The sequence below is a fragment of the Antechinus flavipes genome, chromosome 1 (assembly GCF_016432865.1).
Source record: "Antechinus flavipes isolate AdamAnt ecotype Samford, QLD, Australia chromosome 1, AdamAnt_v2, whole genome shotgun sequence".
Taxonomy (NCBI): domain Eukaryota; kingdom Metazoa; phylum Chordata; class Mammalia; order Dasyuromorphia; family Dasyuridae; genus Antechinus; species Antechinus flavipes.
Genome location: NC_067398.1, coordinates 724,492,309 through 724,519,084, shown reverse-complemented (window position 1 = coordinate 724,519,084; position 26,776 = coordinate 724,492,309). Strand labels below are relative to the sequence as shown.

Here is a 26,776-nt window from a genome sequence, read left to right as displayed (position 1 = left end):
GGAGAGGAAGGGTTGATTCTCACTCTATTCAAGGTTCACAGAACACATTCAAAGCAAAAGTTTTTCCCCTTGTTTACTTCTTTTTTTTTTTTAATGATATATTATTTGTCCAGGTACAAGGAAAAATGGTTTTCAAAATTCATTTTTCTAAGATTTTGAGGGACAAATTTTTCCCCTCTCCTCTTCTCAAGACAATAAGCAATCTCATATAGAATAAATCTATATAAGATTGAGCATATACAATGAATGAGTCTGGTTGGGGAAAAACATCAGAAAAAAGGAGGAAAACCACAAGAAAAAAAGTGAAAATACTACATTGTTTTGATCCTCATTCAGGCTTCAGAGCTTTTTCTCTGGATATGAATGACATTTTCCAACCCAAGTCCATTGGAACTGCCTTGGATCACCACATGGCTGAGAAGAACTAAGTCTGGCCTAGCTGATCATTGCACAATCTGAAATCAAAGCCTTTAGGAGACTCAAGCTGGGCCCGAGCCTGAATCAAGTAACAAATGAATCTTCTTTTCAAGTCAATAAGCACTCAGAGAGGTCTCCCCTGGGCCAAGCTCTGGGCTAATTCCTGGGGATACAAAAAAAGGCAAAAACAGTCCCTGACTCAGGAAGCTCCCAGTCCACGTCCACTGGGGGAGACAACAAGCCCAAGAACAGTCCTGACTGGGGACGACAAGGCACTGAGCGCAGCTGAGGGGCAGGAGGGGATCTGGGAAAGGCAGGGCTTGAACTGAACCTGGAACAATAAGCCAGAGACTGTTAGAGAGGTGAGGTGAGGGGAGAAAAGCATTTCACCCAAGGGAGAAACCAAGGCAAAGGAGAGGGGGGTAGGATGGGGAGGGGGGAAATCATGTGCAAGGAACAGAAACCAGGTCAGTCTAGGTGGACCACAGGAAGCATGGAGGAGTCACATGCTAACATATGATGAAGGGCAGAAGCAAAGCCATGAATGCAAATAAGGGATCTTATCTGTGATCCTGGTCCACAGGAAGGGCTCAAACCAGTGGAACCTGGTGACTGAAAGGTCTCAGGTGCTCTGAGGTGTGAGATCTTTGGAGAAAGGGCCTCTTTGCACCCTATGACCTAGGATATCTGTCAGGGAGGGGATGGTGAGAAACTGAGGCAAGACAGTTTTTTTTTTTAATACTTTAGTTGTATTTCTGAGAGGGAGAGATTTTCTGGGACCAAAGGATCCATTTTGGTCCCAGGGCTGATGTCTCAAAGCATTCAGCAGCAGCATTGTATATAACCTTCCAATGAATTATGTATGGCTCCAAGATGGGGAGAGGAAGGCAAGGGGTGAGAGTCCCAGCACTGGTAAAAGGGAATTTCCAGACAGGGAGGATCTATTCCCTTCTCTCAGGCTGGGGGAAAGACCATAAATTCTGATAAACCAGAAGTGAAGGGGGAGTTAATGAGAGACAGAAAGTCTGGAACTCAGAGAGAGAGGATGTCACTTAGGTACCTGAGACAGGACATCTGGAGCTTTGTCTTTTGGAGTGGCAGAGAGGCCAGATCTCCACAGCCCTAATTATCTCAGTCCTAATGAAAAGCAGGGTGGGGAGGGGAGGGGATTGAGGCAGAACAATTCAAAGAACTGAAATAGAACTAATTAAAGAAATAGGCAGGAACATTTAGGGAAACTGAGGCAAAACAATACAAGGAAACAGTGGCACAACAGTGCTACTCACCTGGGGGGGCCTAATGTTGAGAAACATAGTGGCCAGGATGACCCTCCTCTCCCCTGCACCTGACCTGGGGATCCCTGAAGACTGAGCTAGAAAGGAACAAGGAGCCATGAAAAAGGTTGGCCTTTTGCCCCTCCCAGCTCCCAAACCTCCCTCTGCTTTGGACAAGCCTACAGTCCTCCCTGCTCCCACAAGCCACAGGGGGAAGGCTTCTCTATTTCCAGGGCTTGGATCAACTAAATCTGCATTGATGAAATGCCTAATGTATACTGTTATGCCACAGTCTCCTTGAATTGTTCTCCTTCAGTTTCCTTAACTATTCTGTCTCAATCCCCTTAGTTGTAACCTCCTCCCCCCCCCCCCCATCATTTGCTCTAAGGTTATAAATTGTCAATGTGAGACTCAAGATGAGGGGGAGGATCAGACTTCCTGGCTCCTAACTCCTTCTGCCCTCAAAAATTTGTGGCATTACCCCCCTCTAAAATATTCCAAAAGATAATATTATCCCAGATACCTCACTGACATCTTTACTTAAAGTTTCTTCAGACATCCTGACTCTGGCTGTTTCTCCCCATCCTGCTAGAATCAAATTTATGGTCCTGAAACTTCCCACTCTCAATGTTCTGACTCCACCCTTACCTGGGTCTACCCCTGTAGCTGAACCATGTGGGTATTTATGTCATTGAAAACTCACATTTACCACTGGCTACTTTGAGACGAGAGTCCTGTCCAGTCAATTATACTCTCCAATTAATAAAATATTAAAAACTCTCTAATCTCTATCTTGCCTCAGTTTCTCCGGCATTACAATACCTCCCCCCTCCACTCTGGAGGGACAAAATAAAGTCTAGATTGTCTCTCCCCCTGCTCTGGGCGAGAGCAGTCCTGGAAACTGGCTGGACAGTGACACTTGGAAGGAAGATGAGGAGAAGATGGGGAATGGAGCTTTTGGGGAGGATTAAGGGCGTGAGGCTGAAGCTCCTTTGCGGGGGGGAGGGAGATCGGGGGAGAGGGTATCGTAAAGAAGAAGAAGAGGAGAGGAGGGAATGTGGGAGCCCCAGATCATCCGTGTCAAAGAGAGGGATTTGGGGAAAGGAAGGGGAAAGAGGGAGTAGGGAGAAAATGAAAAGGGCAAAAAACAAAAAAAGAGGGGAGAAGGGAAGGGGAGCAGAAAGGAAGGTGGGGAGGGGCGGTCCCTGCAGGATCCAGGAGTCTTTGCCTCATTACACAGACCAGACAACTGAGGCAAGGAAAGGGAGGAGAAGCCAGGGAGGGGTGGGGGCGGACGTCTCAGACGCCTCACCTTGTGCGGGACCCAGGACCAGCGCTGCCGCACCCGCGGATCTGAGACTTTAGTGGTCACTGCACAGCTTCCGGATAGAGAATGTAGAAGCGACTTCCGCGTCAGCATTGTGTCGCTCACTGTGCCGGGGGTGCATCCATTGGCTGGCTTCCGGAGGCGGGGCGTTCTCAGACCCCGGCCCTTCTCGGTGGGCTGCTGTTGAGGAAGGGGGGATTCGTGTCCTACACATACACACTCTCCTCCTCACAGCGCCTGGAACTTTGAGCCAACCACAGACGCCGCCGCTGCCGCTGTCCCGTCCCCGGGGCGCCCCTCCAGCGCCCTCCTCGCTTCACGCCTAGCAGTTTTGGGGTACTCTAGCCCGGTGGTTTTGTTCAGCGATTCTCGGTGTGACCCGAGGCTGAATCACGAGGGGAGGGGGGAGAAGGGAGGGGCGGTGAGGACGGCCCCCAGGAGTGAGGGGGCGGAGCAACAGGACCACGTGGCCAGTAATTTTCTGTAACTGACAGTTAAGGGATACAAATGTGTCCTAGAGCTTCAGTAGCAGAGACGTAATAACCCCGTGTACGTAACAACGCCATTGATACATAATAACCTCGTTGATATGTAATAGTCCCGTTGATACATAGTAGCCTCATTGATACAAAGCCCTAATGATATCGAATAACGCCATTGATACATAATAACCCTGTTGACACATAATATAGCCCGGCTGATACACAGCAACTCCATTGACACAAAATAGCCATTGATACAATAGCCGCGTTGAAACATAATAACGCCATTGATACATAGTACATTAGGGGAATGTGGTTGAGCCCCTAAAGCTCCAGGCCTGACGGGACTCACGCACTCTCGGAAGCGCGGCCCTGTTCCGCTTAACGCACTGACGCTCGCTGACAGCCATCAAGTCCCAGCCCCCGCCAAGGCTGATTCACGGGATTAGGGGACAGAGGCGGATAGAAAGTGAGGCAAGACCGGAGCTGAGACCGGCTCCCCTTCCCCTTCCCCCTCCACTTTCCCTCCCGCCTCTCCAGGAAACCCCCCGGGCGCCGCTTCTTGCCCGACTTCAGTCTCAGCCTTTCGACCTGCAGCTCCTGCCGCTCTCCCCATCCACCCGCCGCATCATTTCTGCTTCATTTCCTTCCGTTTGTTCTTCGGGCCCACTGCAGACTCGGGAATCCAGGTCCAATGTCTCTACATGACACGTGCTTTTCTTCCAACAAGGTTTAGGGCATGACTCCTGTGAGCAAGGCCCTCTCCCAAGCTCTCAGGGATCTCCAGGGATCTGAAAAGCCCATCTACTGCTGTGCCCAGGAACGTGTAACGCCCCTGCATTACCCACTTGGGGCCCGTTGGGACTTGACAAGGCACCTAGTCCCTTCATTGTCTAACGAACAAAGGGGTCCTCTGACAGTCCTGACATCCCTTGTTCTAAGGCCCCTCCCTCCTCTGACACCCCCTGTTCTAAGGCCCTCCTACCCTGACATTCCCAGTTCTGGGGCTGTTCCCAGAGTTCTAAGATCTCTTCCAAGTCTGGCTTGGATCAGGTATGTATTGGGGCGGCAAGAAAGCCTAGTCTTGTACTGAGGGGCTCAGCTTTGAATCCCGGCTCCGACATTTTTGTAGCTCTAATCCTGGCCCAGCTCATCTGTGAAATGAGGATTTAGATGTATTCCCTGAGTCAGGGCTGTGAATAAGGAGATGCTTTGCAATGTGACTTATCAGTATGGGATTGGACCTTAAAGGACCCCTTGGAGATGGGGAGAGGAGAGGGAAGGGGGCAGGGGAGTCAACATGTGAAGGGGGAGGTATGGGGACATTGACTTGTGTTCATAAGACCCATAGGATTGTTTTAGCTGTGGAAGATACACACATACACACACACACACATACACCCAGAAGAAGTAGGAGAGAGAGAATGTTTCCATCTTTGGAGACAGGGAGGCCAGTGGAGGCTGGCTAGTTCTGGGCTTCGGCTCTGGCTGCCTCAGCAAAGAGAGTCTGGTGCTGGATTCCAGCCTCTGACTCCTTCTGGGACTGGGGGCATCCCCACTTCATCCACTTCATCTCTCTGGCCTCAATATCTCCCCTGCATTTATCCCTCCTCTGATGAGATTCAGGCCAATATTGTGGCTTTCAACAGTTTGTTGGAAAGTTAAAGAACAACCTGCAAAAGCAACTGTGCTTCCTGAGGCCATTTCAGAGTAGTCTCTACTTTGTGTAGTGACTGTGTGAGCATTAAGGCTCTCTGTCTCAGAGCCCTGGACATTTGGCAAAAAGAGAGGAAATTTCTTTAGCTCCTTAGACCCACAGAATCACTGAATAATCCAAAAGCATCCCTGAAAGGAGAGAAGAAAATGCAACGTATTTGAAAATAGCAACTTTGTCCAATATATAATTGAAAATGTGGCCATTTAATGTCATTATTTACTTAGTAGGCATTACATATATTTTCTTTACATCTTCTTTAATTTTCATTATGCACCTCTGCACCCATTTCTATGAATTCCTCATGTTTCTTTCTTAGAAGGTCTTTACCTTGCATTGGTCATATGCTACAGCTTGTTCATCATATTCCCTTATTGTTCCTCCCCCAAAAGGATGTTTCCCACTTTACACAATTACAGGCATTTCTGCTGAGAAAGTTTGTACAAGTCTTTTTTTTTAATGAAAATGTTGGCATATTTTCACTTATACATAAAAATAATTTCTAACATTAGTTTTTGAAAACATTTTGAGTTTCCTCTCCTTTCACTTCACTGAAAAGGAAAACAATTTGATATAAATTATACATATGGAAGTGATGAAAACATATTATCCATGTTGTGAAATAAATCACAGACCAAAAGAAAAAGGAGAGTTTTTTTTTTTTTTTAAGTATGTTTCTGTCTGCATTCAGACTTCATCAGTTCTTTCTCTGGAAGTGGAAAGCACTGTTCATTATGGGTCCTTTGGAATTGTCTGGGATCATTGTATTGCTGATGTGAGGGATGTAGAAGATCCTTACCCAAAATGACTACTCAGAGATCACTTAGTAGAAGGCAGAAAAGTTGTTTATTGAAAACCTCTGAAGGAGGAGCCATCCGGAGATAAGAAAAAGAAAGCTTGCAGTAGGAGGGCTAAAGAAGTAGTAAAGATACATAACTTTTATACAAGAAATTACATCACAAGTAAGAGAGCATTGAGAAGGGGAGAGGGAGGGGGAAGCATCTAATTTGTTGTTGCTATTTGGAGAAATTAGAATGGAAGGTTTCTGTTTCCCTGAAATCTCCTAATTTCTAGGAAACAGAAAGTCAAGCCTTCAGACTTAATCAAGCAGACAGTGGTCCAGCTAATAGACTAAATAGCAATAAATGTCAAATACCAATAAATATCATCAGCTCAGATTAAGTAAATTTTTTCTAACTGGCCAAGGCTCAAGTAAATATGAGCCTGCACATATTATACAGATCATAAGAGAAATGCAGAAATAATGAAAATAAAATACCCATTCCTGCAAGTTCTTCACCTTATCTCTCTCTCTATTCCATACACTGAGAAGAGCTAAGTAATTCACATTTGATCATTATACTGTATACTATGCTTTCCCACTTCTATTCACTTCACTTTGTTTCTCCATTCGAATAAATATTCCCAGATTTCTCTGAAACCCATCCTATTTTTCATTTCTTATATCTCTAAAGTATTAAATCACAACTATATATCACAATTTGTTCAGCCATTCTTTAAGTGATGAGCTCATTCTTTTGAGAGTTTGAGAGTTTTGATGAGTTCAATTCTTTTACATCACAAAAAGAGTTGCTATAAATATTTTTGTATAAATAGGTCCTCTTTCTTTTAAAAAAAAAATATCTCTCTGGGATATGAACTTCGTAGTGTTGTTGCTAGGGCCTAACATATGCACAGTTTTAAAACCCTTTGGGTTTTCCAAAGAAATCTTCAGAATGGTTGAATCAGTTCACAACTCCACCAATGATGTATTCTTGTACCATTTTTAAATTTTCATTTTCTAACATGCTCAGGTTGATAAGTGTGAGGTGGTACCTCAGAGTTGTTTTAATTTCCATTTCTCCAGTTAATAATGATTAGGGCGGTTTTGCATATGAGTATAGATAACTTTGATTCTGTTGCCTGAAAACTGTCTCTATCAGTTAGAGAATGCTCATGTCTATATATATTAGAGAAATAAGGCCATCATCAGAAAAACTTGATATAGAAATATCCTTCCAATTTTATACTTTCTTTCTAATGTTGGCTGCATTGGTTTTCTTTGTATGAAATCTTTTAATTTAATGTAATGTAATAACTCAATATGTTCCCCCAAAATCTTCACTGTTCCTGAACCTTGGTATTCCTGTGGAAGATACCATCCATACTCCATCCAGTTTGTAAATTCCTTTATGAAAGACCCCTGCACTTTACGAAGGACCCTTGCACCAAACTTCCTCATCTGGGGACAGAATCCCAAAGCTCTTCATTTGCTCCCTGACCACTGGTTATCTAGGGACACCAAACCTCATCAATGGAACATTTTTAAGCAACAGCAAGTCCACTGTTCTTAGGTGTCTGCAGGCTGAGAATACTGCATTTTCTGTAGCAGAGACAGAGTAGGGAGAGACATCAGCTTAAATTCTGCCTCCCAATTTCTATGTGCAGATGACTGCCTTAACAAACACCTTCCCAAGGCCAGGAAGCTTTCAGAAGATGTTTAGATATCAGGGAGTGATCCTCCTGGGCAGACCAATTTCTTCAGCACATGCTTGCTATTCTGAGGAATTCATAGGTCTATTAAAATATATATATATCGTTGATGTACTCATTTTGTACATTCGAATGAATAGTCTCCCTTATAGAACAATCAATCTTATTCATTAAGCTAATCTATGACCCTAGCATTAAAATTTTTTCCTGGCTCATTCAGAGGGACTGATTTGCTCTTTTTTGTCCTTTTATCCCCATGATTTGGGACAATGACTAGCACAAAGTTTCACCTTGGATCCATAAGCTCTGGAGATTTCCAAGGGTCCCCAAATCTTGTCTGAAACAGGCATTCATCCTGCTTCCCATTATCTGGAAGCCTTTGGGTCTTAAGTAAAAGGTGGATGGAATCCCAACTGCCTGATCAGTGCCAAGAAGCTCATGACCTGGTAGTCTACTAAAGCCACTAAGAGTCCTGCTTTGGTGAAGCACCTGAGTGACCTTGTACCAGGGGATGCTTAAATCACTAATGCAGTGTTACTTACTTACTTACATTTACTTATTAACTTTCTTAGTATTATTTCCAAATTACATTTTTAACATTATTTTTAAAAAAAATTTGGGTTCTCAATGGTCGCTCTTCTTCCCTTATCCCCCCATCCCCACTGAAGATGGTAAGCAATTAATAGGTTATATATGTACAATCATGTATGTAAAGCATAATTCTATATAGTCATGTTGTAAAAGAAGAAACAGATCAAAAGGAAAAAAGGCACAAAAAGAAGTGAAAAATAATATACTTCAGTTGTAAACAAAAAATATCCATTTTTCTCTGTAAATATAACATTTTCCATCATGAATCCTTTGAAATTGTCTTGGAATACTGTATAGCAGAGAACAGCTTAAACTTCATCATACAATATTATTGTTACTGTTTAGAGTGTTCTGGTTTTGCTCACATCACAATCAGTTCTTGTTTTTCTGAAATCTGCATGCTCATCATTTGTTAAATTACAAATAGTATTCCTTTACATCTATGTACTACAAGTTGTTAAGTCATTTCCCAATTGATGGGTATCCTCTCAATTTCCAATTCTTGGCCACCATTTTTAAAAAGCCTGATGTGTATATGTATGTCTGTATGAATAGATCTTTCCCCTTTTTATTACTTTTTTAAATCATTTTGGGAGACAGACCAGCAGGTATTGCAGAAAGGGTATAATCAGTTATATATCTTTTTGGTCATAGTTCCAAATTGCTTTCCAGAATGGTTGGATCAATTAACAATGCTACCTACAATGCAATAATGCCCCTATTTTCCCCAATTACATGTGAAAACAGTTTTAATTTTTTCCTCTTTAAAAAAAATTTGAATTTCAATTTTTTTACCCCATTTCTTCCCTCTCCTCCCCGATTCCTTTGAGAAGGCAAATAATTTGATAGAGGATTTATATGTGCCATCCTGCAAAACATATTTCCATGTTAGTTATGTTGTGAAAGAAAACAGCCAAGAAAAAGGTAAAATATGCTTCAATCTCATTCAGACTCCATCAATTCATTCTCTGGAGATAAATGCCATTTTTCATACTAAGTCCTTTCAGAATTGTCTTGGATCACTGGATTTCTAAGAATAGATAAGTTATTCACTATTTTCAATTATACAATGTTGTACTGATTCAGCATATTTTACTTTTCATCAGTTCATGTGTTTCCACATTTTTCTGATAGCATCCTGTTCCTCATTTCTGATATCATAATAGTATTTCATCAAAAATACAATAACTTGTTCAACCATTCTCCAATAAAGGAGCATCCCCTCACTTTCCAATTCTTTGAAACTACAAAAAGAGCTGCTATATTTTTGTACAAATAGGTCAGAACCTTCACCCTCCCCCCTTTTTTATATTTCTTTGGAATACAGACCTACTACAGGATCAAATGCAAAGATGCCAAGGTCATGCACTGTATCTCAAACCATCACCATTCACCTTGATTTTGTTTTGCCACTATACTCAATGATTCTGGAAAAGAGAATGAGACTATCAACTATATGCGATTCTGCCTCGTTTAAATCTAATGATCACAGAAATTAGCAAGTGTCAAAGGTGGGATAGAAATGGATGTCTGCCTACTCTAACACTGTGCCTCTGCTCCAGAGAATACAGAATTTTCAGCCTGAAGGACAGATATGACCAGCTGACTGGCTGCTTCTTAAACTCAACATTTCACGTGCCTCTTCCTCACTCCTCCTTATCTTTGTGGATGCCTTCCATCTTTGGTCTGACTGCTCAGCTTTCTGAAAGCCTCAGGTCATATCCCACCTTCTACAAGATAGTTTGGATCATTCAGGGACTGGTGACTGAGATGAGCTGCTCTCTATCTTTTATGGACTGACCTTCTGTATTGTCTCCTATTATGGGATATGACCTTGGAAGGCAGGGAGTATTTTTGCTCTTCTCTACTTCTTGCATTTAGCATGGTGCTAAATGGTGGATAAAACCTTGTTTGTGATCTAATTCACAGAAGGCACTGGGTACACCGGCACAATATGTTGGAATGCACAGGAGCCATCTGACATCAGCTGCTGGACTTCCAACCCAGAATGGATCACCTCTTATGAGAGGATGATACAAGGAGACTGAGAGGCAGTTGCTGTTCTCTGACCTCTCTGATTGAGAGGCCATTGCATTGTCTGACCTCTCTCCTCTTTCATCTGCCTCCAATTTATCTCATTCCCAATCCGCAACATCAGTAGATCCACAGCTGTGGAGGCTCTTGGAGAATTGACCTGTCCCTTAACAACAAAACAAATAACAATCTCCAGTTTCAAAAAAGAGTTGATTTTCCTGACATATCTAATATATATATATAGTCAAAGATGATTTAAGAAGGAAAAAAGAATCGAACACATCAGGAAACAAGTCCAAATAGCCTTGTGCTGTGGATAAAGAATGGGACCTCCAGTCAAGATTCAGACACTGTCAGCATGGCAAATCAGTTTCCTCACTTTTACAATGGGAGTCATCATGGCACCTAGCATAGCATTACTTGAAGGATCAAATTATTTTTGTAAAGCTGTTAGCATGAAGCCTGACACATAGTAGGTGATTTAAAAATATTTGTCTTAAGAGAAGATCTAACTCAGTTTCAATTGATAAATGATGGATACAAGCAGCTACACCCAAAGAAAGAACACTAGGAAATAAATGTAAACTAACTGCATTTTTGTTTTTCTTCGCGGGTTATTTCTGAATCCAATTCTTCCTGTGTAACAAGAGAACTGTTCGATTCTGCACACATATATTGTATCTAGGATATACTGTGACATATTTAACATGTATAAGACTGCTTGCCATCTAGGGGAAGGGGTGGAGGAAGGGAGGGGAAAAGTCAGAACAGAAGTGAGTGCAAGGAATAATGTTGTAAAAAATTACCCAGGCATATGTTCTGTCAATAAAAAGTTATAATTATTTAAAAATAAAAATAAAAATATTTGTCTCTTTCCCCTAAAGCCCTGAAAGGAAAGCTCAGGATATTCAGAAGGGAAGGGGAGGAAGCTATGGCTTTCAAGCATGGAGAGTAGGAGGGACTGGGAATGTCTTCTAGTTCAATTTGAGGAGGTCTGCTGATAGAGGCTAGAAGGTACTGGAAACATGACAATCAGACACTTACAGACACACACACACACGCACATTTTCCTGATTCTTCAGTTCATTTCCCACCCTCACCAGATATACTCACAAAGGTGGTGCTCTGGCTAATGGACCAGTGTGTGTTTTATGGAGGGTCTCTTTATTATTTGGACACATCACTGTCATTCATCACTGACTCTTCCTTCCCCAATAAAGAGCTCTTGAGTAATAATTAAATATTGTCAGGGAAAATACATTTGCTATTTGTTAAAGTATTTGCCCTATTTGCTTCTCAAATCAATTACCCTTCTCCTGAAAAGAAATGGTTCACCAACACAAACTGAAGGGCTCTTCCCATTCATTCTGTTTCATGGTTCCTTATCAATATTAAGTAAACTTATCAAGGAGAGTCTTCCTGAGAAAAGTATAGCTCCACTGATTATATTAATGAGGTTTCTCTCCATCAGGATTTCTATAACTGAGTTATGATCCAGGATAATACCTTTCCCTATTCAGCACATTAAGCTTTCTCTCCAGATAGCATGTATAAGATTTTTTTACTCTCAGTATGAGAATGTCCAGTAAGATCTATGGAAGAGTCCTCATAAAGGGGTATTTCTGCCCTGTAAAAGGCTGGATCTCATGTGCTTGCAGTGCCCTTGCATCTCTGGTATTGTTATACATCTCTAATACTCTGTTATTGGGATGGGGTAGTGGAAGTGGGAAGGCAAAGGGATTCCCAAGTAATTCATGGCCAGTATAGCACTAAGAGAAAATCACTCTGAGCTGTCAGGATGGAAGTCCCTGCCATCCCACCCTGACTGCATATCCCAAGGTTAATACAAGATGCAGACAAGAGGGGTCAGGGATAAAAGTTTTAAAATGGGAGTTAGAAAAAGCTCAGATTAGATCTTACTCCAGACACTTACTAGCTCTGAGACTTTCCCCATCCATGAGATAGGGACAATGCTAGCTCCTACTTCACAGAGCTGATTGTGGATCACCTATGATAATACATCCATCTCTTTGCAAGCCTTCAAGGACTGCAGAAATGTTGCAAGTGTGAGAACATCGAGACCTCAAAGTCTTCTAGGCCATGGGCCTGTTATCAACTTGCCATTTCACAATCACTCCTGTCTGGAATCCAGAATTTTGATGGAAAAAAAATGATGATAGATTTTTTGCCCAGTATAACCTGTGTCAGCCCCAGAATCCCTGATGTCCATTGCTGACAATACAGGGATATATATGTGCCCCCAGATTAGGAGGAAAAACATTCAAGCAGATAAAATGAGCCTCTTACTCCAAGTTTCTTTGGTCCCATGAGCTAGCTTGGAACAAAAAAGGAAATTGCAAGACATTTTTTCCTCCTTCTATTTTGGTTCTGCCATTGGACTCAGGGACAAAGTTGGAAATGCCTCAAGCAGGGAAGTCCCCAGAGCTTCTCCCTGGCTAAAGGTGGATATTGATGTGAACTGGCAACAGATTAACTTTGGGAAGTGGAGGAGGGAGTGAGAAGGCAAGAATGACTCCTAGATTTAAAAAGCCTAGGGGACTAGGAGGCTAGCGCTTCCTTTGATAGGGAAATTAGGAAGAGGGGGGAGGTTGGAGTAGGGGATATCTGAGAAGCCACTGGACTGGGGATGTTTGGGGGAGTCAGAAGTAACTGCTGGTTCAGAGACAGTCTCCAAGGACTTGCAACCTCAGGCTTCCCCCAGGACTGAGTTAATTCAGGGAAACCAGCACTTATTTATTGTGGTTGCCAGGCCTGTGTTCAACATTGAGGAGATAAAAAATAGTAAAACCCAGATGCTGCCCTGAAGAAGCTTAGAGGATCTACATAGGGTGGATAGATCAGGCTACAACCTACAAATGGGAACATACAAATGAAACAAAGAGTACAGGGAGTGTGAGGGGGATTAGGAGGGGAGGAAGCACTGATCTTAAAGGAGACCAGGAAAAGCTCTTTACAGAAGAAGAGGGTGGGGCATTGAAGCTGAGTCTCCAAGGAAGCCAGGGACCCTTCTGAGCTGCCTCACACCTATTCTCTGGGGATACAGTGTGAACCTGGTCATCCTCTTGAAAGCAGCCTGTACTTTGCCTTTCTGGGTCTCTCAAGGGCTGGAATACAAGGGCCCAATTCACTGTGATTTGATGATCGAACAGCTGTGGGGTCTAATGATAGAGAACACTGGAGAAATAACCTATACCATGATTCCAGATCCTATCAAAGAAAAGAGCAGGGATGGGGGTGGGTGGAAAAGGGGAGCCTCATGGTGAGGAACATGGGGAGCAATTTGATTCTAGTAATCTACTCCAGCTCATTGATAGTATCGCCCTTGACTCTACCCACTCAGTGGCTAAATCTCCATTCTGCCTCCATAGATCTCACGGATTCCCTTCCTTTCTGCAACCTTGTATAGACCATCCTGCTCACTCAATTGAACTTTATAAAATCTTCTATTTGAATCTCCAGCCCCAAATCTCTGCCCTCTCCAATTCGTCTTCTACAAGTCACTGAAGTGATTTTCCTCTACCAAGGTATGATTGTCCCACTTCACTGCCCCTCTACTTGAAATTCTAGTGCTCCCTATTTCTTCTATGATCAAATATTTGACTTTTAATGCTCTGCACAAATCTCAACTCAACTTTAAAAGCCATCCTTGTGTGAGTCTGAGAATGTCATTTACCTTATCTGGGCCTGGTTTTCTCATCTGCAAAAGAAAGGGCTGAACTCCAGGACTCTCCTCAATATCTAAGTCCATGATTTTATAATAACATGGGGGACCAGCCAACAAGAGCCCTTTCCTTCTGGGCAAACAAAGATGAAATTTAAAAAAAGATCTCAGCAAGGAAAATGAGGAAATAATAAATATCAACATTCTCAGGACCAGGAGGTCATCCTCTATATTGATAGACAACTAAAGACTAACATTTTTTTGTGTGTTTTATATTGGATTTATTTTCTTACATATTTTCAATTTATATTTTAATCGGGGATCAGCCCACTAGTGTTTTCCTTCAATGATCAAATGAGGTTTTTCTTCATCATGAGTTCTATAGTACTGAGGATGTGCTTTGAGCAGAGGGACTGCTTTCCCCCATTAATTATATTCCTAGAATTTCTCTCTGGCATGTGTTCTCTTATGTAAAGAAAGATCTGAATTCTGGGTGTAGACTTTCCTACATTCAGTGCATTCAGAAGGTTTCTCTCCAGTGTGAATTCTCAGATATTGAGTTAGCATTGTGCTGCAGAAAAAGGCTCTCCCACCATCACTGCATTTAAAAGGTTTCTCTCTAATGTGAATGCCGAAGTGTTGTGTTAAGATCTGAGTTCTGGCAGAAGATCTTGCCACATTCAGTGCATTCATATGGTTTCTTTCCCGTGTGAATATTGTTTTGATTGGTAATATCCCACTTCTCAGAGCATGCCTTCTTGCATACTCTGCATTAATGAGGTTTTAGTCCTGAATGAGTTCTCTGGTGCCGAGCCAGGTGGGAGCTTGTTTGGAATGTCTTCCCACACTCACTACACTCATAGGGTCTCTCCCCAGTGTGAATTCTCTGATGTATGGTCAGCGCTGTACTCCAAGGAAAGGCTTTGCCACAATCATTGCATTTAAAAGGTTTCTCTCCAGTATGAATACTGCTGTGATTGGTAAGAGCAGATTTATGAGAGAAGGCCTTCCCACACACGCTGCACTGATGAGGTTTCAGTCCTGTATGAGTGCTCCAGTGTCGAGTCAGGTTGGAGCTTGTTTGGAATGTTTTCCCACATTCACTACACTCATAGGGTCTCTCTCCAGTGTGAGTTCTCTGATGTTGAATCAGCGTTGTACTCCAAGGAAAGGCTTTCCCACAATCACTGCATTTAAAAGGTTTCTCTCCAGTGTGAACACTGCTATGATTGGTAAGACCAGATTTATGCGTGAAAGCCTTCCCACACACACTGCATTGATAAGGTTTTAGTCCCATATGAGTTCTCTGGTGCTGCGTCAGGCTGGAGCTTGATCGGAATGTCTTCCCACATTCACTACACACATAGGGTCTCTCTCCAGTGTGAGTTCTCTGATGTCGAATCATCGTTGGGCGCCAAGAAAAGGCTTTCCCACAGTCAATGCATTTAAAAGGTTTTTCTCCAGTGTGAATCCTACAATGCTGTATGAGATCTATCTTCTGGTGAAAGGCCTTTCCACAGTCACTGCATTTGAAAGGTTTCTCCCCAGTGTGAATTCTGTAGTGCTGTGTAAGATTTTCTTTACGCCCAAAGACTTTTCCACATTCAGTGCATTCATATGGTTTCTCTCCAGTATGAACACTACCATGATGAGTAAGAGCAGACTTCTGAGAGAATGCCTTTCCACACACGTTGCACTGATGAGGTTTTAGACCTGTATGAATCGCCTGGTGCTGAATCAGATTGGAGCTTGATCGGAATGCCTTTCCACACTCACTACACTCATAGGGTCTTTCTCCAGTGTGAGTTCTCTGATGTCTAATCAGCTTTGTGCGGCAAGGAAAGGATTTCCCACAATCATTGCATTTAAAAGGTTCTTCTCCAGTATGAATCCTACAATGCTGTACAAGAGCTGTCTTCTTGTGGAAAGCCTTATCACAGTCACTGCATTTGAAAGGTTTCTCTCCAGTGTGAATTCTGTAGTGCTGTGTAAGATTTACTTTCTGTCGGAAGGTCTTTCCACAGTCATTGCATGTGAAAGGTTTCTCTCCAGTGTGAATTCTGTAGTGCTGAGTAAGATTTACTTTCTTTTGGAAGACCTTTCCACATTCACTGCATTTATAGGATTTGTTTTGATTCTGAATACTGGAATGTTGAGTCACATCTGCCTCATGACAGGATGGCTTCTCACATGGAGTCAATTCAGAGCACTTTTTTCCCATATGAATTCTCTGCTGTAGAATAACTTCGTTTTTCAGGAGGAAAGAATTTCCATTTTCATGAAATTGTTCTTCAGCATGAATTCCATTTGTTTTAATGGGGTCCAAATCAGAATGGAAAGCTTTCTGATATTTCTTCCCCTCAGAATAGTTCTTCTGTGAACAGATTGGAGTGCACTGTCTTTGGTCCGACTCCATGATGAAACTCCTTTTCTGATTTTCACTGTTATGGAGATCCATTACTACAGATTGTCCCTGTTGTGGAAAGAGGACTGGCTTTGGGCTGGAGGTTTGGCTGTATTTACAAGATTCTGAGACTCTGACTTCAATAGCTGCTTCTTTTTGGATTTCTTTCCCTTGTCTGGAATGTTTCCCCTTATTGTTTTGCTCTTTCTTGAACCTGCCATAATACTCCCAGGCTTTTCCCATCTCAGAGGTACAAGGGCCATCCCATAAGGATATCATTTGGGGTAACTCTTTCATAGAAACACTTAACTTTGGAGTGGACTCCTTAGTCTGAGGCCTAATGCCCCCATCTGAAAGAAAGGAAAAGCAGAAATGCTTGTTCATTGGCTGGATAAACTTTTCTGTACACTTCACTTTTCCTGTACACTTCACTTTCCCCAGCATTCCATGTGTTATTAGCTCTATAAATGTTTTTCCACTTGAATTGAAATCAATCCTGATGATTTCCACAATTTTTTTTTAATTTACCAGGCCTATTCTCTCATATAACCCAATATTATATTAGGTGAACATGAAAAAATTGATGCAAAAAGTGTCAAATTAATGAAAGCAGGAACAACTGCTGGTTCCCATATACCAACAGGAGCAAAATAGCTTAAAATATTTTTTTTTGGAAAATTTTCATCTGAAAATCACACCTGGGGGAGTCCTGAGAGTGTGACCACTGGGTCCAAGAAGAAGCTTTGCGTCACTCTTCCACTGCACGGTTCCCCTTGGCTTTCCAAAAAAGTAACAGCAATTCAAAGTTACACCCACAGAGTAGCAGTACTGCTCATTCAGAAAGCTCCACCTGTCCCTACCAAATGACTTTGGTATAAAAAAACACCATCCAAACAAACTAGAGTAGTAGAGAAACATTACCTCCAAGATCTATGAGTGGGAGAAGGGCTCAGGACCAAAAAGATCACATCCAGGATCACAAAGTACCCGCTTTCAGGGGGTTCTCAAACAGGTATCACATACTCTGGCTCACTCACTCACCTAACCAGCAAGCTCTTGAGACACTATCCATGGGAATCCCATGTGCTCTCCTTGACTCCAGCTGAGAGATCATGTCCCCACTGAATTCCACAAGACCTAGTCATGAGAAAGTGACGGAAAGGAAGGGTCACCTCACAGTGCAATCTCCAAAGACCTCTACGAGCAAACTTGAAAGGCCAGGGAGGTGTGGAGGAGCATCCAGAGACCTTGGAAGGGTCATATGGTTTGTTTCTTGGAAAGATGCAGAGATGGGAAAAATCAGGGAATTGGGTTCAGAAAGACAAAGAACTCATTTGGTCCATTCGGTTCTGAGGTATCTGGGGGCTTTCATGACTCAAATCCTTGCCCTGGGACTTTAACAAGTCTCCTGGCAAGAAGGAACAGAGTTGGGGGTGGGGTGGGGATTATACCAGGAAGAAATTAGTTTCCAGACAAACAAAGCAAAAGCCCTTCATCCAGGACCAGGGAGAATATAAGCACTCTGGCTTTGGCCCCTCTGAAATGAACAAGGGCTGCCCTTCATGAGCACATCCTGGGGCCCCAGAGGAGCCATTCTTACCCAGGCAGACCAGGTTCCTGTAGTTCTCCAGCATCACGTTCCAGTAAAGCTCCTTCTGGGAGGGGTCCAAGAGGCCCCACTCCTCCCGGGTGAAGTCCACAGCCACATCCTGGAATGTCACCGATCCCTGAAACAAATACATTTATGCTCAGTCAAGGATGGGGAAAGGAAACAAAGGGCTGATTCTCACTCTATTCAAGGTTCAGAGAACATATTCAAAGCAAATTTTTTTCCTCTTACTTAGTTATTATTTTAATGTATTATTTGTCCAGGTACTAGTAACAATGGTTTTCAAAATTCATTTTTCTAAGATTTTGAGGGCCAATTGCTTTCTCCCTCTCTCCTCATTATGGCAACAAGCAATCTCATATAAATAAAATCTATATAGGACTGAACATATACAATCAATGAGTCTTGTTGTGGGAAAACATCAGAAAAAAGGGGAAAAAACCACAAGAAAAAGTGAAAATACAACATTGTTTTGATCCTCATTCAGGCTTCAGAGCTTTTTCTCTGGATATGAATGACATTTTCCAACCCAAGTCCATTGGAACTGCCTTGGATCACCACATGGCTGAGAAGAACTAAGTCAGGCCTAGCTGACCATTGCACAATCTGAAATCAAAGCCTTTAGGAGACTCAAGCTGGGCCCGAGCCTGAATCAAGTAACAAATGAATCTTCTTTTCAAGTCAATAAGCATTCAGAAAAGTCTCTCCTGGGTCAAGCTCTGGGGTAATTCCTGGGGATAAAAAAAAAAAGGGCAAAAACAGTCCCTGACTCAGGGAGCTCCCAGTCCACTGGGGGAGACAAGCCCAAGAACGGTCCTGACTGGGAATGGCAAGGCACTGAGCAGCTAAGGGGAAGAAGGGGATCTGGGAAAGGCAGGCTTGCTCTGAACCTGGAACAATTAGACAGAGACTCTAAGTGAGATGAGGTGAGGGGAGAAAAGCATTCCACCTAAAGGGGAAACAAAGGCAGAAAAATTGGGGGGTCATGTGCAAGGAACAGAAAACAGGCCAGTCTGGGTGGACCACAGGAAGCATGGAGGAGTCACACACTAACATATGAAGAAAGGCAGAAGGGCAGAAGCAAAGCCATGAATGCAAGTGGAGGATTTTATCTGTGATCCTGGCACACAGGAAGGAGTTCAAACCACTGTCACCTGGTGATTGAAAGGTCTCAGGTACTCTGAGGTTTGAGAGCTTTGGAGAAAGGGAATATCTGCACTCTAGGACCTAGGACACCTGTCAGGATGGAAATGGTGAGAAACTGAGGCAAGACAGAGATTAGGGAGTTTTTTATATTTTACTTGTATTTCTGAGAAGGAAAGATTTTCTGGGACCAAAGGATCCATTTTGGTCCCAGGGCTGATGTCTCAAAGCATTCAGCAGCAGCATTGTATGTGACCTTCCAATGAATTATGTATGGCTCCAAGATGGGAAGAAGACAAGGGGTAGAGTCCCAGCACTGGTAAAAGGCCAGAATTTCCAGGCAGGGAGCATCTATTTCCTTCTCTCAAGCTGAGGGAACAACCATAAATTCTAATAAACCAGGAGTGAAGGGGGAGTTAATGAGAGACAGAAAGTCTGGAACTCAGAGAGAGAGGATGTCACTTAGGTATCTGAGACAGGACATCTGGAGCTTTGTCTTGGAGTGCCAGAGAGGCAAGATCTTCACAGCCCTAAGTATCTTAGTTAATGAACAGGAAGGGGAGGGGGAATTGAGGCAGAACTAATTAAAGAAACAGGCAGAAACATTTAGGGAAACGGAGGCAGAAAAAAAAAAAGGAAACAGTGGCACAGCAGTGCTACTCACCTGGGCGGGCTTAATGTCGAGAAACATCGGGGCCAGGATGGCCCTCCTCTCCCCTGCACCTGACCTGGGGATCCCTGAAGGCTGAGCTAGAAAGGAACAAGGAGCCATGAAAAGGGTTGGCCTTTTGCTCCTCCCAGTTCCCAAACCTCCCACTGCCTTGGACAAGCCCACAGTCCTCCCTGCTCCCACAAACACAGGGGAAGGTTTCTCTATTTCCAGGACTTGGATCAACTAAACCTGCATTGATGAAATACCTACTGTATACCTCCATTCTGGAGAGGCAAAGTAAAGTCGAGATTGTCTCTCTCCTTTAACTCCTCCAGAGCAGTCCTGAAAACTACCTAGTCATCTGGAGAGTGGGAGGGTGAACAGTGACACTTGGAAGGAAGATGAGGAGACGATGAGGAATGGACCTTTTTCGGGAGGAATAAAGAGGTGAGGCTGAAGCTCCGTTGGGGGGGGGGGGGGGAAGTCAGGGGAGAGGTTATCGTGAAGAAGAATAAGAAGAGAGGAGGGAATGTGGGATCACCAGATCATCCGTGTCAGAGGGATTTGGGGAGAGGAAGGGGAAAGAGGAGGAAGAGGAAATGGGAGAGGGAGAAAGCGGGAGTAGGGGGAAATAAAAAGGACAAAAAAAAAAGAGGGGAGAAGGGAAGGGGAGCAGAAAGGAAGGTGGGGAGGGGCGGTCCCTGCAGGATCCAGGAATCTTTGCCCCATGTCACAAACCAGACAAATGAGGCAAGGAAAGGGAGGAGAAGTCAGGGAGGGATGGGGGGGACGTCTCAGGCGCCTCACCTTGTGCGGGACCCAGGACCAGCGCTGCCGCACCCGCGGATCTGAGACTTTAGTGGTCACTGCACAGCTTCCGGATAGAGAATGTAGAAGCAACTTCCGCGTCAGCATTGTGTCGCTCACTGTGCCGGGGGTGCATCCATTGGCTGGCTTCCGGAGGCGGGGCGTGCTCAGACCCCGGCCCTTCTCGGTGGGCTGCTGTTGAGGAAGGGGGGATTCGTGTCCTCCACATACACACTCTCCTCCTCACAGCGCCTGGAACTTTGAGCCAACCACAGACGCCGCCGCTGCCGCTGTCCCGTCCCCGGGGCGCCCCTCCAGCGCCCTCCTCGCTTCACGCCTAGCAGTTTTGGGGTACTCTAGCCGGGTGGTTTTGTTCAGCAATTCTCGGTGTGACCCGAGGCTGAATCACGAGGGGAGGGGGGAGAAGGGAGGGGCTGTGAGGACGGCCCCCAGGAGTGAGGGGGCGGAGCCACAGGGCCACGTGGCCAGTAATTTTCTGTAACTGACAGTTAAGGGATACAAATGTGTCCTAGAGCTTCAGTAGCAGAGACGTAATAACCCCGTGTACGTAACAACGCCATTGATACATAATAACCTCGTTGATATGTAATAGTCCCGTTGATACATAGTAGCCTCATTGATACAAAGCCCCAATGATATCGAATAACGCCATTGATACATAATAACCCTGTTGACACATAATATAGCCCGGCTGATACACAGCAACTCCATTGACACAAAATAGCCATTGATACAATAGTCCCGTTGAAACATAATAACGCCATTGATACATAGTACATTAGGGGTATGTGGTTGAGCCCCTAAAGCTCCAGGCCTGACGAGACTCACGCACTCTCGGAAGCGCGGCCCTATTCCGCTTAACGCGCTGACGCTCGCTGACAGCCATCAAGTCCCAGCCCCCGCCAAGGCTGATTCGCGGGATTAGGGGACAGAGGCGGATAGAAAGTGAGGCAAGACCGGAGCTGAGACCGGCTCCCCTTCCCCTTCCCCCTCCACTTTCCCTCCCGCCTCTCCAGGAAACCCCCGGGCGCCGCTTCTTGCCCGACTTCAGTCTCAGCCTTTCGACCTGCAGCTCCTGCCGCTCTCCCCATCCACCCGCCGCATCATTTCTGCTTCATTTCCTTCCATTTGTTCCTCGGGCCCATTGCAGACTCGGGAATCCAGGTCCAATGTCTCTACATAACATGTGCTTTCCTTCCAACAAGGTTTAGGGAGTGACTCCTGTGAGCAAGGCCCTCTCCCAAGCTCTCAGGGGCCTCCAAGGATCTGAAAAGCCCATCTACTGCTGTGCCCAGGAACGTGTAACGCCCCTGCATTACCCACTTGGGGCTCGTTGGGACTTGACAAGGCACCTAGTCCCTTCATTGTCAAATGAACAAAGGGAGCCGGGGACCTGGTCCTCTGACAGCCCTGACATCCCTTGTTCTGAGGCCCCTCCCTCCTCTGACACCCCCTGTTCTAAGGCCCTCCCACCCTGACATTCCCAGTTCTGGGGCTGTTCCCAGAGTTCTAAGATCTCTTCCAAGTCTGGCTTGGAGCAGGTATGTATTAGGGCGGCAAGAAAGCCTTGGACTTGGACTGAGGGGCTCAGCTTTGAATCCCGGCTCCGACATTTTTGTAGCTCTAATCCTGGCCCAGCTCATCTGTGAAATGAGGATTTTGATGGATTCCCTGAGTCAGGGCTATGAATAAGGAGGTGCTTTGCAATGTGACTTATCAGTATGGGATTGGACCTTAAAGGACCCCTTGGAGATGGGTAGAGGAGAGGGAAGGGGGCAGGAGAGTCAACATATGAAGGGGTAAGTGTGGGGACATTGACTTGTGTTCATAAGACTCATAGAATTGTTTTAGCTGTGGAAAATACACGCACACACACACACCCAGAAGAAGTAGGAGAGAGAGAAAGTTTCCATCTTTGGAGGGAGGCCAGTGGAGGCTGGCTGGTTCTGGGCTTCTGGCCCTGGCTGCCTCAGCAGAGGGGGTCTGGTGCTGGATTCCAGCCTCTGATGCCTTCTGGGACTGGGGGCATTTCATCCACTTCATCTCTCTGGCCTCAATGTTTCCCCTGCATTTATCCTTCCTCTGATGAGATTCAGGCCAATATTGTGGCCTTCAACAGTTTGTTGGAAAGTTAAGGAACAATCTCCAAGAGCAACTGTGCTTCCTAAGGCCATTTCAGGGTAGTCTGCACTTTGTATAGTGACTCTGTTAGCACTAAAGCTCTCTGTCTCAGCCCTGGACATTTGTCTTAAGGAGAGGAAATTTCTTTACTGGGAGCTCCTTAGACCCACAGAATCACAGAATAATCCAAAAGCATCCCTGAAAGGCGAGGAGAAAATGCAATGTATTTGAAAATAGCAGCAACTTTGTCCAATATATGATACCTGAAAATGCGGCCATTTAATGTCATCATTTACTTAGTGGGCATTACCTATATTTTCTTTACATCTCCTTTAACTTTTATCACTTTATTAACATCTGCTTCCATTTCTATGAATTCCTCATTTTTTTTCTTAGAAGGTCTTTACCTTGCATTGGTCACATGCTACACCTTGTTCACCAGATTCCCTTATTGTTCCTCCCCCAAAAGGATGCTTCCAACTTTATATAATTACAGGCATTTCTGCTGAGAATGTTTGTACAAGTCATTTTTAATGAAATTTTTGGTATATTTTTACTTATACATAAAAATAATTTCTAACATTAGTTTTTGAAAACATTTTGAGTTTCCTCTCCTTTCACTTCACTGAAAAGGAAAACAATTTGATATAAATTATACATGTGGAAGAGATGAAAACATATTCTCCATGTTGTGAAATAAATCACAGACCAAAAGAAAAAGGAGAGTTTTTTTTTTTTAAAGTATGTTTCTGTCTGCATTCAGACTTCATCAGTTCTTTCTCTGGAAGTGGAAAGTACTGTTCATCATGGGTCCTTTGGAATTGTCTGGGATTGTTGTATTGCTGAGAAGAGCTAAATAATTCACATTTGATCATTATACTGTATACTATGTATTCCCACGTCTATTCACTTCACTTTGTTTATCCATTCAAATAAATATTCCCAGATTTCTCTGAAACCATCCTATTTTTCCATTCTTATATCTCTATAGTATTAAATCACAACCATATATCACAATTTGTTCAGCCATTCTTAAGTGATGAGCTCATTCTTTTGAGAGTTTGAGAATTTTGATGAGTTCACATCACAAAAAGAGCTGCTATAAATATTTTTGTATAAATAGGTCCTCTTTCCTTTTAAAAAATTATCTCTCTGGGATATGAACTTGGTAGTGTTGTTGCTATGTCCTAGCATATGCACAGTTTTAAAACCCTTTGGGTGGTTTTCCAAAGAAATCTTTAGAATGGTTGAATCAGTTCACAACTCCACCAATGATATATTCTTGTCCCATTTTTAAATTTTCATTTTCTAACATATTGCTAAGGCTGATAATGTGAGGTGTTACCTCAGAGTTGTTTTAATTTACATTTTTCCAATTAGTGATGATTTAGAGCAATTTTGCACATGAGTATAGATAACTTTGATTTTGTTGCCAGAAAACTGTCTCTACCAGTTAGAGAATGCTCATATCTATATATATTAGAGAAATAAGGCCATCATCAGAAAAACTTGATATAGAAATATCCTTCCAATTTTATACTTTCTTTCCAATGTTGGCTACATTGGTTTTCTTTGTATGAAATCTTTTAATTTAATGTAATAAAATTGACCATATACCAGGATAATTCAATATCTTCCCTCCAAAATCTTCACTGTTTCTGAACTTTGATATTCCTGTGGAAGATACATACCACTCATACTGCAGGTCACCTAGGCTGGCAACATCATTGCTCCCTTTGATTGTTCCTTCCTTGTCAGCCTAGATATGAGATCAGCTGTCAGCTTAAGTAATTTTTTTTCTGCACAGTCTCTTGCATGCCCATATCCCCTCTCTCCAGTCCCTCCAACCCTCCCCTAATGCAGAATCTAATCACCCACAATAGCTTTGCATCATGCTCTACTATTTGGTCTCCTGGCCTCCAGTCTTTTCTCACTCCCATTCATCCTTCATTAAGCTGTCAAAATCATTTTCTTTTTCTTTTTTAAATTGAAACTACTTTATTTAAGCCCTACCTTGTGTCCTCATTCTCCAGATCTAGTTTTTCTAAGTTCCCTTCTCTGGGAATCTTCAGGACAAGTGTTTTCCACTATATTTCCTGATTTTTCCATTTGAGGTTCACATTAATTTTCAAGCATGCACCCTCTGCCTCTCTCCACTACAGTCCCTCCTCTACCAGTCACTGAAATAATTTTCCTGTAACAAAAGTGTGACTACCATCTTCCCCCCACGATAACCTTTATTGACTCCCTATTCCTTCTAAGATCCAGTATAAAATCCTACATTTGTCATTTTTTATAACTGTGCATAAACCCTTGTCTTTGTTAAACTCCTCCATGCTTCCTGTGGTCCAGCCAGACTGGCCTGTTTTCTGTTCCTTATACATGATCCACACCACCCATCTCCTCTCTTTGCCTTGGCTTCCCCTTTCTACTTGGAATGCTTTTCTCCTCTCCCCTGGCCTCTCTTGAAGTCATTGGCTTATGGCTCAAGATTCAGCTCAAGCCCTGTCTTTTACAAAGATCCCCTCCTGCCCCCTCAGCTACTAGTACCTTGCTATCCCCAGGCAGAACAGTTCTTGGGCTTGTTGTCTCCCCAAAGGGACTGTGAGCTTCTTGAGGGCAGGGAAGGACTTCTTTTGCCCTTCTCTGGATTCCGAGGGCTTCTCGCAGAGCCTCACACAGAGTAGATCTTCCAGAAATACTTATTGACTTGACAGACTATTCTTTTATTAATCAAATACAGCCTGAAGCCTGTAGTAACTCCTCCTAAAGATTGACTTTGAGCACTCTGAATCCTGAATATAGTCACAACTTACTAAGAATCAGTCTTTCTTATTCTTACCCATCTCCCTTCCCAAGTCCAAGTGAGATACGATCCCTGAATAAGTATAAATTTATTTGTTGTTTCAGGAATCAGTGACTTTCAAGGATGTGCCTGTGGACATCTCTTGGGAGAGTAGGTTTACCTCACCACTTCCTGGAAGGAGCTTTACAGGGAGGTGATGCTGGAGAACTTCAGGAACCTGGTCTGCCTGGGTGAGGAGGCTCCTCTGGGGACCCAGGATGTGCCCATGAAGGGTGCTTTGCTTCCTTCTGCTGGGGCTGTGTCTAGTGGTCAGTACTGATGCTGGGTCTTTTAAAGAAACCCCAGCCTTTGTTCATCCCAGGGAGACCAAAGCCAGGATGTTTGTACTCTCCCTGGTCCCAGCTGAAGGGCTCTTGCTTTGTGTGTCTGGAAAGTGATTGTTCCCTGGTGTGATTCTGTTGAGGTTCAAAGGAAGACCCCAAGAGGTTGGGATTTCAGACCAGTGTCTGGGTGTATCTTTTTTTTTTCTTGTTGTTATTGTTGTTGCTGAAGCAATTGGGGATAAGTGGCTTGCCCAATGGAAATGTCTTAAAATAATTTGCAGGCTCAAACCTATGTCCAAGTCAAGGGGCATGGTTTATTATAATTATAACATGAATTGAAGTGGGCTAAGTTCTAAAAGAAATTAACCAAGAACTATGAGCAAGCTTATAAATTTATAGGAAAAAGATAAAGACATCAGGCTTCTTGTCATTGATAGACTAATTTGATGACTTAGAGGTAGAATTGAGGACTGGGCTTAGAGGTGGAGTTGAAGAGTGGTCTGTATGCATCTCTTTAAGATCTCAGAAACATTGTTATTACTGACCAACCAATTGTTATCTGACAGCAAGCACTGTTTGTGGCCTTTGGGTTATTGCCAAAAAACAGAAGGCTTTCTAACATCATTTTTTAAAAATAACTTTTTATTGACAGAATCCATGTCAGGGTAATTTTTTACAGCATTATCCCTTGCACTCACTTTTGTTCTGATTTTTCCCCTCCCTTCCTCCACCCCCTCCCCCAGATGGTAAGCAGTCCTTTACATGTTAAATAGGTTACAAAATATCCTAGATACAATATATGTTTGCAGAACCGAACAGTTCTCTTGTTGCACAGGGAGAATTGGATTCAGAAGGTATAAATAACCTGGGAAGAAA

General features: G+C 43.4%; 1 protein-coding gene across 10 annotated transcripts in view; it reads right to left on the bottom strand.

The window, feature by feature from the left end:
• The window catches only part of LOC127537781 (zinc finger protein 260-like), a 111,213-nt gene that overhangs the window by 3,537 nt on the left and 80,900 nt on the right, over positions 1 to 26,776 (bottom strand). For 3 of the 10 annotated variants that reach the window (XM_051964849.1, XM_051971161.1, XM_051970435.1), the window contains exons 3-5: positions 18,019 to 18,145; positions 17,460 to 17,555; positions 14,252 to 16,768 (exon numbers count right to left, since the gene is read on the bottom strand). The exons of 2 other annotated variants lie outside the window; for them this stretch is intronic. In XM_051964849.1, the coding sequence (XP_051820809.1) occupies positions 14,787 to 16,768; positions 17,460 to 17,555; positions 18,019 to 18,145 (2,205 nt within the window). In that variant the 3' untranslated portion in view covers positions 14,252 to 14,786. Of the gene's footprint in view, positions 1 to 1,703; positions 1,790 to 3,003; positions 4,006 to 14,251; positions 16,769 to 17,459; positions 17,556 to 18,018; positions 18,146 to 19,834; positions 19,921 to 20,629; positions 21,619 to 26,776 lie in introns of those variants that run through there. 5 more of the 10 variants (XM_051972708.1, XM_051976438.1, XM_051977219.1 and 2 more) reach the window with 5 other exon arrangements.